The 17526-nt window shown below is 38.9% G+C and overlaps 1 protein-coding gene across 3 annotated transcripts in view; it reads right to left on the bottom strand.

The window, feature by feature from the left end:
* Nucleotides 1-17526, bottom strand: part of METTL15 (methyltransferase 15, mitochondrial 12S rRNA N4-cytidine) — a 377256-nt gene that overhangs the window by 218260 nt on the left and 141470 nt on the right. For all 3 annotated transcript variants that reach the window (XM_082660250.1, XM_082660251.1, XM_082660249.1), the window contains exons 4-5: nt 14038-14229; nt 1154-1332 (exon numbers count right to left, since the gene is read on the bottom strand). In XM_082660250.1, the coding sequence (XP_082516376.1) occupies nt 1154-1332; nt 14038-14229 (371 nt within the window). The remainder of the gene's footprint in view (nt 1-1153; nt 1333-14037; nt 14230-17526) is intronic.

Genomic DNA, 17526 nt, shown 5'->3' with positions numbered 1-17526 from the left:
GCCTTGAAGTATGCAGCTTAAAAAATTAAAGACTTGGTCAACTCTTAATAACTAAATAGAATATAGTTTTATTAAATTGTTATAAAATAGTTGCTACATGACCTCTAAATCTCAATCTGAGTGAATTTATAATTAAGTTTTATTCCTTAAACTATGTATGATAATAAGATAGAGGCAACTAACATTATGTTCTTTTTACAAGCTATACAAATATTCCTTTTTTCTACATCTTTAGCTACTTAAAGTAACTTAATAGGAACTATTAAAAAAAATCTTATTACATTTGGTAAATAAAAATGATGTAGAGTTTCAGATGGTCCAACAAGATGAAGAATTTACCACTGGAATTCTGTTAAATAACTTCAGGAGTTATATTTTTGCCTTGAAAACTTTCATCATGGAACACAGCTGTGAAACAACTTTGGCTTCAGACAGAAAGGCTATAATAAAGCACCTCCTAGCTATACTTAGGTTCAAGAGGTTTATGGTGGTGAACAGCAGAAAAGATGAAATGTTTCAATAAGCCCCTCAGGCTGATTTAGTTAGCATTCACAAAGTGGAATAACCTATACATCACATACCCTTTGTTAGCTGGTTGTTTAGAATAGATGTATGAGTCACTGGATTTTATTTTAGCAGTTGGGCAATGCAATTCTCCTTTTGCCCAAAATATTAAAATGCAGAAATGTGAAACTAAGAGAGGTAATGTCATATCTTATACAGGATGCTTATCAACCACTGTAATGGATAGAGAAATTCTTCTGCTCTTGTCATTCCATGTTTCACCTTGGTAGGCACAAATGATAAATCACCTCATGCACAAAAATTTTCTATTATTAAACTAATCAGCAAACTACAGTATATTTTTAAAAATTGTGTGGGGGAGAGGTGTTGGAGGGGGGAAGCTTGCAAATCCAAAGAAAGGTGGCATAAGAGAAGGATAAGCAAGATTCTATCCTGCATGATTTCAAGTACAAATGAATCCCTCTGGGAGTTTGGGGGAATTCATATATATATACACACACACACACATAGATGTGTGTGTGTGTGTGTGTGTGTGTGTGTGTATGTGTGTGTGTATATATATATATATATATATATATATATTTTTTTTTTTTTTCTCTCAGACACTGTTCAGAATTAATGAGGGTACCTGCAACGATGCTGGCAAGCTGCTGGGTTCTGGTGATGGGGTAGATGCTGCGTGCCTGAACGATTGCTGAAGCGATTTTCTTGGCGTGCTTCTCCTCCCCGTATGTTCTCAGGATGGATGCAAGTGCCTGTTGATCTAAAGCGTTCACAGCATCAGCTGCGGTGGGCATGTCAGGGTACCTACGCAGAAGAAGAGCCAATTACTTCACTGACGTCAGTTTTCATTGACAAGAGGTGAAACTTCAGAGTACTGAGACATAAAGTCAGGCATACACACATAGTCTAAGAGGTCTTATGAGGTTTTTAAAGTCACAGACTGAAATCTTACACAAATGAAATAGATTTTCCGTTTCAAATACCCATGATTATGGCAAGTGGGACTGTGTGTGACATTCATTAAGGTCAAGGGCAGCAGGAAGTTAAAATGCTTTACTAGCCTTTAACTCAGAAAGAAGTAATTATGGCTTATGAAGATTTCTCCTTAGAGGTCAGGAAGATGGCGGAAGAGTAACACACGGAGATCACCTTCCTCCCCACAGATACACCAGAAATACATCTACACGTGGAACAACTCCTACAGAACACCTACTGAACACGGGCAGAAGACCTCAGACCTCCCAAAAGGCAAGAAAGTCCCCACGTACCTGGGTAGGGCAAAAGAAAAAACAATAAACAGAGACAAAAGAATAGGGACGGGACCTACACCAGTGGGAGGGAGCTGTGAAGGAGGAAAGGTTTCCACACACTGGGAAGCCCCTTCGCGGGCAGAGACTGCGGGTGGCGGAGGGGGGAAGATTCGGAGCCGCAGAGGCGAGCACAGAATCAGGGGTGCGGAAAGCAAGTGGAGAGATTCCCGCACAGAGGATCGATGCCGACCGGCACTCACCAGCCCGAGAGGCTTGTTTGCTCACACGCTGGGGCGGGCGGGGCTGGGAGCTGAGGCTCGGGCTTCGGTTGGAGCGCAGGGAGAGGACTCGGGTTGGCGGCGTGAACACAGCCTGCAGTGGGTTAGTGCACCACAGCTAGCCGGGAGGGAATCCGGGGAAAAGTCTGGATCTGCCAAAGAGGCAAGAGACTTTTTCTTCCCTCTTGGTTTCCTGGTGCGCGAGGAGAGGAGATTAAGAGCGCTGCTTAAAGGACCTCCAGAGACGGGCGCGAGCTGCAGCTAACAGCGCGGATCCCAGAGACGGGCATGAGACGCTAAGACCGCTGCTGCTGCCACCAAGAAGCCTGTGTGCGAGCACAGCTCACTATCCACACCCCCCTTCCGGGGAGCCTGTGCAGCCCGCCACTGCCAGGGTCCCGGGATCCTGGGACAACTTCCACGGAAGAACGCACGGCGCGCCTCAGGCTGGTGCAACGTCACGCCGGCCTCTGCCGCCGCAGGCTCGCAACGCACTCCATGCCCCTCCTTCTCCACAGCCTGAGTGAGCCAGAGTGCCCGAAGAAGCTGCTCCTTTAACCCCGTCCTGTCTGAGCGAAGAACAGATGCCCACCAGCGACCTACACGCAGAGGCGAGGCCAAATCCGAAGCTGAGCCCCAGGAGCAGTGAGAACAAAGAAGAGAAAGGGAAATCTCTCCCAGCAGCCTCAGAAGCAGCGGATTAAAGCTCCACAATCAACTTGATGTACCCTGCATCTGTGGAATACATGAATAGACAACGAATCATCCCAAATTGAGGAGGTGGACTTTGAGAGCAAGATTTATTATTTTTTCCCCTTTTCCTCTTCTGGTGAGTGTGTATGTGTATGCTTCTGTGTGAGATTTTGTCTGTATAGCTTTGCTTCCACCATTTGTCCTAGGGTTCTATCCGTCCGTTTTTTTTTAAAATTTTTTTCTTAATAATTATTTTTTATTTTAATAACTTTATTTTATCTTCTTTCTTTCTTTCTTTCTTTCTTTCCTTCCTTCCGTCCTTCCTCCCTCCCTCTCTCCTTTCTTTCTTCCTTCCTTCTTTCCTTCCTTCCTTTCTTTCTACTTTTTCTCCCTTTTATTCGGAGCCGTGTGGATGAAACGCTCTTAGTGCTGCAGCCAGGAGTCAGTGCTGTGCCTCTGAGGTGGGAAAGCCAACTTCAGGACACTGGTCCACAAGAGACCTCCCAGCTCCACATAATACCAAACGGCGAAAATCTCCCAGAGATCTCCATCTCAACACCAGCATCCAGCTTCACTCAACGAGCAGCAAGCTACAGTGCTGGACACCCTATGCCAACAACTAGCAAGAAAGGAACACAACCCCACCCATTAGCAGAGAAGTTGCCCAAAAGCATAATAAATCCACAGACACCCCAAAACACACCACCAGACGTGGACCTGCCCACCAGAAAGACAAGATCCAGCCTCATCCACCAGAACACAGGCACTAGTCCCCTCCACCAGGAAGCCTACACAACCCACTGAAGCAACTTTAGCCACTGGGGACAGACACCAAAAACAACGTGAACTACAAACCTGCAGCCTGCAAAATGGAGACCCCAAACACAGTAAGATAAGCAAAATGAGAAGACAGAAAAACACACAGCAGATGAAGGAGCAAGATAAAAACCCACCAGACCTAACAAATGAAGGGGAAATAGGAAGTCTACCTGAAAAAGAATTTAGAATAATGATAGTAAAGATGATCCAAAATCTTGGAAATAGAATAGACAAAATGTAAGAAACATTTAACAAGGACCTAGAAGAACTAAAGATGAAACAACCAACGATGAACAACACAATAAATGAAATTAAAAATACTCCAGATGGGATCAATAGCAGAATAACTGAGGCAGAAGAATGTATAAGTGACCTGGAAGATAAAATAGTGGAAATAACTACTGCAGAGCAGAATAAAGAAAAAAGAATGAAAAGAACTGAGGACAGTCTCAGAGACCTCTGGGACAACATTAAATGCACCAACATTAGAATTATAGGGGTTCCAGAAGAAGAAGAGAAAAAGAAAGGGACTGATAAAATATTTGAAGAGATTATAGTTGAAAACTTCCCTAATATGGGAAAGGAAATAGTTAATCAAGTCCAGGAAGCACAGAGAGTCCCATACAGGATAAATCCAAGGAGAAATACACCAAGACACGTATTAATCAAACTGTCAAAAATTAAATACAAAGAAAACATATTAAAAGCAGCAAGGGAAAAACAACAAATAACACACAAGGGAATCCCCATAAGGTTAACAGCTGATCTTTCAGCAGAAACTCTGCAAGCCAGAAGGGACCGGCAGGACATATTTAAAGTGATGAAGGAGAAAAACCTGCAACCAAGATTACTCTACCCAGCAAGGATCTCATTTAGATTTGATGGAGAAATTAAAATCTTTACAGACAAGCAAAAGCTGAGAGAGTTCAGGACCAAGAAACCAGCTTTACAACAAATGCTAAAGGAACTTCTGTAGGCAAGAAACACAAGAGAAGGAAAAGACCTACAATAACGAACAGAAAACAATTAAGAAAACGGGAATAGGAACATACATATCGATAATTACCTTAAATGTAAATGGACTAAATGCTCCCACCAAAAGACACAGATTGGCTGAATGGATACAAAAACAAGACCCATATATATGCTGTCTACAGGAGACCCACTTAAGACCTACAGACACATACAAACTGAAAGTAAGGGGATGGAAAAAGATATTCCATGCAAATGGAAACCAAAAGAAAGCTGGAGTAGCAATTCTCATATCAGACAAAATAGACTTTAAAATAAAGACTATTGGAAGAGACAAAGAAGGACACTGCATAATGATCAAGGGATCGATCCAGGAAGAAGATATAACAATTGTAAATATTTATGCACCCAACATAGGAGCACCTCAATACATAAGGCAGATGCTAACAGCCATAAAAGGGGAAATTGACAGTAACACATTCATAGTAGGGGACTTTAACACCTGACTTTCACTAATGGACAGATCATCCAAAATGAAAATAAATAAGGAAACACAAACTTTAAAGGATACATTAAACAAGATGAACTTAATTGATATTTATAGGACATTCCATCCAAAAACAACAGAATACACATTTTTCTCAAGTGCTCATGGAACATTCTCCAGGATAGATCATATCCTGGGTCACATATCAAGCCTTCGTAAGTGTAAGAAAATTGAAATTTTGTCAAGTATCTTTTTCAACCACAACGTTATGAGACTAGATATCAATTACAGGAAAAGATCTGTAAAAAATACAAACACATGGAGGCTAAACAATACACTACTTAATAATGAAGTGATCACTGAAGAAATCAAACAGGAAATAAAAAAATACCTAGAAACAAATGAAAGTGGAGACACGACGACCCAAAACCTATGGGATGCAGCAAAAGCAGTTCTAAGAGGGAAGTTTATAGCAATACAATCCTACCTTAAGAAACAGGAAACATCTCGAATAAACAACCCAACCTTGCACCTAAAGCAATTAGAGAAAGAAGAACAAAAAACACCCAAAGTTAGCAGAAGGAAAGAAATTATAAAAATCAGATCAGAAATAAATGAAAAAGAAATGAAGGAAATGATAGCAAACATCAATAAAACTAAAAGCTGGTTCTTTGAGAAGATAAACAAAATTGATAAACCATTAGCCAGACTCATCAAGAAAAAAAGGGAGAAGACTCAAATCAATAGAATTAGAAATGAAAAAGGAGAAGTAACAACTGACACTGCAGAAATACAAACGATCGTGAGAGATTACTACAAGCAACTCTATGCCAATAAAATGGAAAACCGGGAAGAAATGGACAAATTCTTAGAAATGCACAACCTGCCAAGACTGAATCAGGAAGAAATAGATAATATGAACAGACCAATCACAAGCACTGAAATTGAAACTGTGATTAAAATTCTTCCAACAAACAAAAGCCCAGGACCAGATGGCTTCACAGGTGAATTCTATCAAACATTTAGAGAAGAGCTAACACCTATCCTTCTCAAACTCTTCCAAAATATAGCAGAGGGAGGACACTACCAAACTCATTCTACAAGGCCACCATCACCCTGATATCAAAACCAGACAAGGATGTCACAAAGAAAGAAAACTACAGGCCAATATCACTGATGAACATAGATGCAAAAATCCTCAACAAAATACAAGCAAACAGAATCCAACAGCACATTAAAATGATCATACACCATAATCAAGTGGGGTTTACTCCAGGAATGCAAAGATTCTTCAATATATGCAAATCAATTAACGTGATACACCATATTAACAAATTGAAGGAGAAAAACCATATGATCATCTCAACAGCTGCAGAGAAAGCTTTCGACAAAATTCAACACCCATTTATGATAAAAACCCTGCAGAAACTAGGCATAGAGGGAACTTTCCTCAACATAATAAAGGCCATATATGACAAACCCACAGCCAACATCGTCCTCAATGGTGAAAAACTGAAAGCATTTCCACTAAGATCAGGAACAAGACAAGGTTGCCCACTCTCACCACTATTATTCAACATAGTTTTGGAAGTTTTAGCCACAGCAATCAGAGAAGAAAAGGAAATAAAAGGAATCCAAACCGGAAAAGAAGAAGTAAATCTGTCACTGTTAGCAGATGACATGATACTATACATAGAGAATCCTAAAGATGCTACCAGAAAACTACTAGAGCTAATCAATGAATTTGGTAAAGTAGCAGGATACAAAATTAATGCACAGAAATGTCTCACATTCCTATACACTAATGATGAAAAATCTGAAAGTGAAATCAAGTAAACACTCCCATTTACCACTGCAACAAAAAGAATAAAATATCTAGGAATAAACCTACATAAGGAGATGCAGAAAATTATAAGACACTGATGAAAGAAATTAAAGATGATACAAATAGATGGAGAGATATACCATGTTCTTGGATTGGAAGAATCAACATTGTGAAAATGACTCTACTACCCAAAGCAATCTACAGATTCAGTGCAATCCCTATCAAATTACCACTGGCATTTTTCACAGAACTAGAACAAAATATTTCACAATTTGTATGGAAACACAAAAAACCCCGAATAGCCAAAGCAATCTTGAGAAAGAAAAACGGAGCTGGAGGAATCAGGCTCCCTGACTTCAGACTATACTACAAAGCTACAGTAATCAAGACAGTATGGTACTGGCACAAAAACAGAAAAATAGATCAATGGAACAGGATAGAAAGCCCAGAGATAAACCCATGCACATATGGTCACCTTATCTTTGATAAAGGAGGCAGGAATGTACAGTGCAGAAAGGACAGCCTCTTCAATAAGTGGTGCTGGGAAAACTGGACAGGTACATGTAAAAGTATGAGATTAGATCGCTCCCTAATACCATACACAAAAATAAGCTCAAAATGGATTAACGACCTAAATGTAAGGCCAGAAACTATCAAACTCTTAGAGGAAAACATAGGAAGAACACTCTATGACATAAATCACAGCAAGACCCTTTTTGACCCACCTCCTAGAGAAATGGAAATAAAAACAAAAATAAACAAATGGGACCTAATAAAACTTAAACTTTTGCACAGCAAAGGAAACCATAAAGAAGACCAAAAGACTACCCTCAGAATAGGAGAAAATATTTGCAAATGAAGCAACTGACAAAGGATTAATCTCCAAAATTTGTAAGCAGCTCATGCAGCTCAATAACAAAAAAACAAACAATCCAATCCAAAAATGGGCAGAAGACCTAAATAGACATTTCTCCAAAGTAGATATACAGACTGCCAACAAACACATGAAAGAATGCTCAACATCATTAATCATTAGAGAAATCAAAACTACAATGAGATATCATGTCACACCAGTCAGAATGGCCATCATCAAAAAATCTAGAAACAAAAAATGCTGGAGAGGGTGTGGGGAAAAGGGAACACTCTTGCACTGCTGATGGGAATGTCAATTGGTACAGCCACTATGGAGAACAGTATGGAGGTTCCTTTAAAAACTACAAGTAGAACTACCATATGACCCAGCAATCCCACTACTGGGTATATACCCTGAGAAAACCATAATTCAAGAAGAGTCATATACCAAAATGTTCATTGCAGCTCTATTTACAATAGCCTGGAGATGGAAACAATTTAAGTGTCCATCATCAGATGAATGGATAAAGAAGATGTGGCACATATATACAATGGAATATTACTCAGCCATAAAAAGAAACGAAATTGAGCTATTTGTAATGAGGTGGATGGACCTAGAGTCTGTCATACAGTGTGAAGTAAGTCAGAAAGAGAAAGACAAATACCGTATGCTAACACATATATATGGAATTTAAGAAAAAAAAATGTCATGAAGAACCTAGGGGTAGGACAGGAATAAAGACACAGACCTACTAGAGAATGGACTTGAGGATATGGGGAGGGGGAACGGTAAGCTGTGACAAAGCGAGAAAGTTGCATGGACATATATACACTACCAAATGTAAGGTAGATATCTAGTGGGAAGCAGCCGCATAGCACAGGGATATCAGCTGGGTGCTTTGTGACCACCTAGAGTGGAGGGATAGGGAAGGTGGGAGGGAGGAAGAGGCAAGAGGGAAGAGATATGGGAACATATGTATATGTATAACTGATTCACTTTGTTATAAAGCAGAAACTAACACACCATTGCAAAGCAATTATACTCCAATAAAGATGTAAAAGAAAAAAAAAAAAGATTTGTCCTAAACTAAAATAATGGAAAATGTTTTGGATTTAGTTTGTTCAAATTTAAATTACTGCTTGATTTGTTTTTTTTTCAGTATAGAAGATACAAGGCTTACTGACTGATATTTAAATGAGCCTAGATCTCAGGAACTTAACTAAATCTAATACTGTAAAGTAAGCAACTATTTATATGGGGGTACAAATTGAATTTAGAAAGTCTAAAAAGGAAGATACTGCTGGTCAGTTTCCCTCACAAAAACTTGAACAACCGTAATAGTAATAACATATATTATTTCAAGTTGTTAACAATATGGGCTTATACACCCATGACAAAAGTCACCATGGGGTAAAATCTGGTAATTAACAAACAATATTAAACAGGCCTAGATGGTAATTTCAGGTGGAGGAGACAAAGCAATACCAACCTCTGGTTAAATAGAATAAATTATAGTAACAGGAAATAGTATTCACTTTGTCAGGCCATTCCAATTTACCTTAATTTAGGGAAATGCGTCAAGGAATTTTAAGTGATGAGCTAACTGAGATCTTAATTATTAGAAAGATAGCCTTGCTAATAGTACAATTCTCTCTCCTGTAGTTAATATGTTGGATTGATTGTTGGTACCATACTGTAATGACTTTAAGTAACAAGGATATGGTAGCTTTAAGACCTGACCATCAATCAGAGTGGTGTCGCCAAGGAATACCTGAATCCATCCTTAAAAATACTACATTGCACCTTGTTAACATGTCTAGTACCACCAGGAAAATAATTTTGTTGTTGTCCTTGGCTTGTCCCCTATTTCGCCATGACCTCCATCTCTCTCTCTCTCTCTCTCTCTCTCCTTGTGTGTGTGTGTGTGTGTGTGTGTGTGTGTGTAACCTTGTTTTCTAGATCCTGTGATTCTTTTTTTTTTCTTTTCGGCTGCCATGGTACTCCCAGATCAATGAACTTCCTATGAGGTAGCCTATTTCCATCTCAACAGGCTTTGCTCCTTCAATAACAGCTTTAAGGATGAAGATTTGGTCTATAGAGTTAGATCAACCTCGATCAGAATCATAGCCTTGCTACTCATATTGTGTAAGCTTTTGAACCTATTGGAGCCTCAATTTCTAACCTGTAAGTAACAATGCTTACCTCACAGAATTGTTGAGAGAATTAAGGGTCCACACAATTATAAACTAGATAGTATAATGCCTGGAACAGAGAAATTCAATGAATGTCACTGTCCTTTAGATCTTGTCCATTCCTAGATTTGCCAAACATCATTCTTGGTCTAACTGAAAAATCCCTGTTAGATCTTACCTAGCTGTTAATTCAACTGCCCAAACCACAAAGCATCAGAATGAAACTTGTTAGTGATGGTAAATTCAGACTCATAGAATATATGTACAGTTCTACCAGGACAATTCTAAGATTAGTATGGATGTACTCAGCAGTTTTTTTTTTTAAATACCTTTCTACTTTTAAGTAAAATTAAAAGAGCATTTTGCTCAAATACAGTTCAGTGGATAATAGGCATAATTTTATTTTACTCATGTTCACATAGAATAGTAGTGTACTGGGTTAGCCAAAAATTTCCTTCGGTTTTTAAATAAAAATAAAAGACGTTTTTCATTTTCACCAAGAATGTTATTGAAGAACGTATTCACCGTTTTGTTCCACTACCTTCTGCCATTTTTCTTCATAATTCCATCTTCCCAAAACTTTTAAAATGAGTTTATTTATTTATTTATTTGCGGTACGCAGGCCTCTCACTGTTGTGGCCTCTCCCGTTGCGGAGCACTCTGGACGCGCAGGCTCAGCAGCCATGGCTCACGGGTCCAGCCGCTCCGCGGCATGTGGGATCCTCCCGGACCAGGGCACGAACCCGTGTCCCCTGCATCGGCAGGCGGACTCTCAACCACTGCGCCACCAGGGAAGTCCTCTCAAAACTTTATCTTTTTGAGCAAAGAACTGTTCCGGGTGCCTTTTACAGTCTTCCAGGGAGTTGAATTTTTTTGCCTTAAGAGAATTTTGTAAAGACTGAAATAAATGGAAATCTGAAGGGTCAATGTCTGGTGAATACGGCAGATGAATCAGAACTTCCCAGCCAAGCTGTAACAGTTTTTGCCTGGTCATCAAAGAAACATGCGGTCTTGTGTTATCCTGCTGGAAGATTATGCATTTTCTGTTGACTAATTCCGGACACTTTTTGTCAAGTGCTGCTTTCAGTTGGTCTAATTGGGAGCAGTACTTGTTGGAATTAATCTTTTGGTTTTCTGGAAGGAGCTCATAATAAGGGCTCCCTTCCAATTCCACCATATATCACCTTCTTTGGATGAAAACCAGCGTTTGGTGTGGTTGGTGGTGGTTCATTTCACTTGCCCCACAATCTCTTCCATTCCACATTATTGTACAGTATCCACTTTTCATCATCTGTCACAATTTGTTTTAAGAATGGAAGTTTTCGTTAGTTTCAGTAGAGAATCGCATGCAGAAATACTGTCAAGAAGGTTTTTTTTCGCTAACTTATGTGGAACACAAACATCAAAGCGATTAACATAACCAAGCTGGTGCAAATGATTTTCAACGCTTGATTTGGATATTTTGAGTATGTCAGCTATCTCCTGCGTGGTATAACATTGTTCACAACTAATGTCTCAATTTGATTGCTGTCATCTTCAAATGGTCTACCTGACCATGGAGCATTGTCCAGCGAGCAATCTCCAGCACATAACTTCACAAACCACTTTCGACACGTTTGATCAGTCACAGCACCATACACTGCATTAATCTTTTTTTTGCATTTCAGTTGTGTTTTTACCGTTCTTGAAATAATAAAGCATAATATTCTGAAAATGTTGGTTTTTTCCTTCCATCTTCAATATTAAATGGCTACACAAAAATTCACCAATTTTGATAAGTATTTTTTTAATGCATGGTAATTTGACAGCTGTCACAATACAATCTAATAAAATTGTTTCGAATGAAGTGAAAGACAACTAAGGGCTACTAGAGCCATCTTACGGAAGAAAATGAACAAACTTTTTTGGCCAACCCAAGTTTCCATAGGGCTACAAGGCAAAAGGGGCAATACTCTGGAAAACTGATAGGCTGTTAGGAGGCTTCAGAATATGCATTCAAATAGTGAAGAAGCCAACATACAAAATCTGCCCCTCCAAATTAAAAGTTAAGAGATCTTGTCAGTCCTCCAGAGATCACCAACTTACAAATCACTAAACTCAGGAGAGAAAGAAAATATTAACATAATTTATTGCATAAATATTACCATAATTTATGACAATTCATTATTACCTTCTAGTGAAGAATACAATTGACAAAAGAGCTAGACCTGCAAGTCCTTGAAGCTGGGAACTTCTTTCTGCTATATGAAAACTTATTATGATCTGAAAGCTATTGTTGAACTTGGGGTAGTACAGAATTAACTATTCTGTAAGATTCCAGTGTTAAATGGCAACAGGTTAAGAAAGCCTCTTGCATCCATCTTCATCACAGGGAAATATCAGCTTCTAGGATCTGACTGGCCAAATTTATTGGCTTGGACTCCCTCTTCCCATAATACCACTTAGATTAGCATTAAACATATTTGCATCTCCAACTTTCCCTTGTCTATGAATTCATGTGAACCAACTCCTCCTTTCTGAATGCCATGAACTTTCTTCAGATATGTTAACATCTCTGATTAGTTTACAGCCTATGCTATCTACCTGGAAGCCATCCAGCTTTTCAAGATACATTTGCTCAATACTATTATTATCTATTACATATTGACTTAGAGTTTAATTCTCAAGGGCTTATTTTCATGTTCTTAGGGGAGAACCTCAGGAACGCTCATTTATAGACTACAGTTTGTTGATGTCTCTACATTAACAATATGGGGATTTATTACTATTACCTAGAAGCTTTGTTCACTGTATTTCAGAAGGCATCCTTAGTAAGACATAGGAACAGCAGAAATTTGCTTTACATTTTATTACCTCTGCACAACAACCTCAATCTCCAAACCTGAGAAGATATTTGACCTCTACTATTAGTCATTGGTCTTTAAAAGATTTTTGTTTTCTTTTATGACATTCTTCACTCCATGAATGCCAATTTGTGCAAATGAAGGTATAAGACTTAAAACAAAAAGGTTCCAACAAGATGAGTCACACTCTAAGTTAACAGGTCATATCAAAACATGGGGAAAGGCTATATGTGAATAATTACCATGAGACAAAGAAGTTTGTGGGAAAAAAAGTCAAAGTCAACTCAACATTAAATTGTTGACTTAAATTGGACATTAAATTTCTCATATAAAGATCCTTCTGACAGATTGGAAGAAATGTTGGAAAATACATTTGTTTCAGTAGAAATGTTTGTGCAGGTCTAGAATTGCAGATTAGTAACAGAATAGCTTACAAATTTAGATAGAAGAAAGACTAATGTTCTTTTAGAAAGTAAACTTCCCAAATGTAGGGGCCATGATAAATAATTTGGTGGAGGGGGTGCATAAAATGAGAAAAACATGCTTAAGATTTGTTTTGTAGGTACAGGCTATTCAGTTCCTGGGCCAGTGTTGTGCATAGAGACAAGTGCTAATCTAAGCTTTTAAAATTAATTTAGATTCAAAAGAAATTATCCTATACTTTCCTAGAATGTGACCCTCTTTGTGTTATTTAATATATGTTACCTATTTAAATGATGGAGAATGTATTTTCAAGGTGGTGAGGAATGAAGAGGAGGTGTAAAGCTGTCTTACACATAGTACTGTGTCTGACTTAGTACCATAAATTTTAGTTTCTCTGGAGAAGGTTGAATCCAAGTGACTGTACAAGAAACAGGACACAACACACAATTGCTGACCTCTAGGATCTTGCCTTTTATGCAGTATTCAAAAGAATATGCATTAAATATAGTTCCTTTTACTTTTCACAAAAGGCATGTTGGGCCTGCACCAAAATGAAACTATTGCTTCAGTATCATATTAATATTGTTAGTGGTCTAAAAGATCACACTGTATCTGTAAAAAAGAAAATCAGTATTAAAGTTATCCTCTTCACTACTCTGTGTAAAGACTGCAATGATTTTTCTTTTAGAATCCCAAATCTAGAGAAAGACTAAAGTCTATAATGAGTAGCAAACAAAACTGATTTATTATGTATGGATAGTGTTAGGTGTGGGCGTGTGATGGGAATTCTACAGTCTTAAAAAGAAATTAAATTCAGAGTGTTTTTGAGAAATTGATTTCTTGTTATGAGGAGAAATGCTTTATCAATACTCACCTGTCACCATCCATTCTCATGTCCAAGGGGCCATCCTTCCGAAGGGAAAAACCTCTTTCAGGGGCATCAAGTTGCATGGAGGAACACCCAAGATCCAAAAGAACTCCATCTAAAGTCCCTGGTTGCACTCCAGCTTTCATTAGTAAGGCTTCTGCCTGGCTGAACTGGCCCAGGATGGCTCGGATCTGTTTACTGGGGATAAACCCAGGAGATGGAAAAAACACTTATGTTATATTAAAGTCTTTCTTAAGGTCTAGGATCAATGAAAGGGAGCACATTCTATTATTAGCTTATTTAACCAATATATGTTTACTAAGTGCCAACCACATGCTTTGTACTATATAAGGACGTACAGATATGGAAACTCTGTATCTTTGGTTTCAACACCAGAGGTTGTTTGACATAATTTTTTTTTTTTTTTTTTTGCGGTACGCGGGCCTCTCACTGTTGTGGCCTCTCCCATTGCGGAGCATAGGCTCTGGATGCGCAGGCTCAGCGGCCATGGCTCACGGGCCCAGCCGCTCCGCGGCATGTGGGATCTTCCCGGACCGGGGCACGAACCCACGTCCCCTGCATCGGCAGGCGGACTCTCAACCACTGTGCCACCAGGGAAGCCCGGTTTGACATAATTTTATTCTTGCTAATAAACACAATTTATTTTATACTTTGTGAAGGTATATAAGTTTATGAATTAGAAAAATTTCCTGGTCAGACCCGTCCTTTTATTTATTTTTTTCTAAAAAAAAAATTCATATATCTCTGGGCTGGGAAAAGAAACATATGCCATTCTATCAAAAGAATAAACACCTGTGCACTGTTGATGGGAGTGTAAACTGGTATAGCCACTATGGAAAACAGTATAGAGGTTCTTCAAAAAATTAAAAATAGAACTACCATATCATCTAGCAATTCCACTTCTGGGAATATATCCAAAAGAAATAAAAACACTATGTTGAAGCAATATCAGCACACTCATGTTCATAACAGCATTATTTACAACAGTCAAGACATGAAAACAACCTAAGTGTCTGTCAATGGATGAATGGATAAAGAACTTAAGATGTGTATATATATATTATTCAGCCATAAAAAAGAAGAAAATCTTGCCATTTGTGACAACATGGATGGACCCTGAGAGCATTATGCTAAGTCAGACAGAGAAAGACAAATACTGTATGATCTCATTTATATGTGAAATCTTGAGATTGAAAGAGAGAGAGAGAGAGAGGGGGAGAGAGAGAGAGAGAGCAAGAGAGAGAGAGAGAGAGAGAGAGAAAACCATGCTTGTAAAAAAAGAGATGAGATTTGTGGTTACCAGAGGTGGGGGATGAGGTAAGGGGAATTGAATGAAGGTGGTCAAAAGGTACAAACTTCCAGACAAATAAGACAAATAAGTACTAGGGGTGTAATGTACAACACGATGACTACAGTTAACACTACTGTGTGGTATTTATGAAAGTTGTTAAGAGAATAAATCCTAAGAGCTCTCATCACAAGGAAAATAATCCCTTTCTCTTTTGTGTTTATATGAGATGATGGCTGTTAACTAAACATTGTTGTAATCATTTCATAATATATGTAAGTCAAGTCATTATGCTGGACACAAACTTGTACAGTGTTATATGTCAATTATTATCTCAATAAAACTGGAAAAAAATTTAACTTTTAACTAGTAAACCAATTTAAATATCTTTTTTCTTTCTGTTTTATTACTTATTATATGTCAAACATCTTCAAGCCAACCATTTTAGCTTTCTCCATATTCTTCACATAATTCAGGATAGGGGTGCTCTGCAGCTGCACACTTGAAGAATGAAACTATGCCTAAAATAAACGCCTTCTTATAGAAGCAATGTTTTAGCTCTCAGCAGGGATTCCGAAGTGAATGGAGCATTCAGAATTAACAGACAGGCAAGGAGTTGGGATCACCTTACAGCTATATTAATTCTCCTTCCTACACAAAGTGAGATGCTGCCTTCAGGGTTCTTCAACTGGCATGCATTTTGGAACGGGAATGAGAAGAGAAAAATTGGGCAACACTCTAAGACCTCATTCCCTCCATCTACAGGTGTATGGAGTGAGGGTGGATTTCAACAGTGTTGGGGAATTCATATCTATGATATTTACTTATATGTTCTGTTGTTTAAGGAGAATTTCACAGCTCATTGGTAATATTTTCTCAAATTCCAATGGTGAAAGTGATTTTCAGATTCACTCACCAAATATTCACTAAATATCTGCAATGTGTCAGGCATTATGCTATTCTAAGGTATAAACAGATTAATAAATCATGGCTTTCTGAGCTTTGAGCTGAGAGAAAGGTATATAAATAAACTGCTTGCAAAACAATCTCATGGGTGCTAATAGTAGATAGACAGACAAATTGCTGTCTGTATTTGGAAAATATAAAATGAATATTAATACTAGCATTGAAAACAGAAATAGTAGAATCTTGGGATTGGAAGGCAACTCACAAATCATTTGTTCCAATTATTTAATTGATGTTTGAATCTTTTCCCTTTCCACCATCCCTGCTGGGGGGCAGGGTGGGGAGGAGACTCATTGTTTTAATCATATCTCATTCACCCCATTGGTGAGGAAGGGATTCCCATTCTAAAATTATGGAAATGGTCAAGTGAACACACAGCACCCGACACTGGTCAGATGAGATTGACAGGAGTTTATTAATCACATGCACTCACAGCCCAGGGGAGGAGGACACCAAATGCCATGCATGGCTACATGGGTGCTGCACTCGGGAACAGAGTGGACCGACAGGCTGTGAGAAGCAGATTTTATGGTATCAGTAGGGTAGGGTGCCGCATGCCCAAGAAAGGATGTGTTGGCTTGTTTGAATAATTCCACGGGCTGGCAGGGAACTGAAACCTGCTACTCAGGGATAAGCAGGTATTATGCCTGATCCTTTTGATAAGGAGTGTTGTTTGGCTAGGAACCTTCTCTGTGGAAGCACAGTGGGGAAGAAAAGTTGTGGTTAGGCCATTTAAGATTCTTCCAGCTTTTCCTAAATGTCAAGAACACATAATACTGGGCTTAAATTTTAGGCCTTACCTCACAGTCATTTAGCCCGTGTTTGAACATTCCCAGTAAATAAAAACTCACTATTGGTTTTTGGTTTTTAAAATTTTTTTTTTAGTCAGTTGTTTTTTAGTGAAGTTGCTGGCTGTTTCCTCACTATTTCTATAACTTTTGTTCCAGGTATCAGTCCATGGAAAACAATTAAAAACCCATGGCAGGGGCTTCCCTGGTGGCGCAGTGGTTGAGAGTCCGCCTGCCGATGCAGGGGACACGGGTTCGTGCCCCGGTCCGGAAGATCCCACGTGCCATGGAGTGGCTGGGCCCGTGAGCCATGGCCGCTGGGCCCGCGCGTCCGGAGCCTGTGCTCCGCAACGGGAGAGGCCGCTGCGGCGAGAGGCCCGCGTACCGCAAAAAAAAAAAAAAAAAAAAAAAAAAAAACCCATGGCAGCCTGT

Source organism: Grampus griseus, assembly GCF_964374135.1.
Source record: "Grampus griseus genome assembly, chromosome: 8".
NCBI classification, from domain to species: Eukaryota; Metazoa; Chordata; class Mammalia; order Artiodactyla; family Delphinidae; genus Grampus; species Grampus griseus.
Note: the sequence above shows the minus strand (reverse complement) of the source record. Positions and strands in the feature narration are given on the sequence as shown.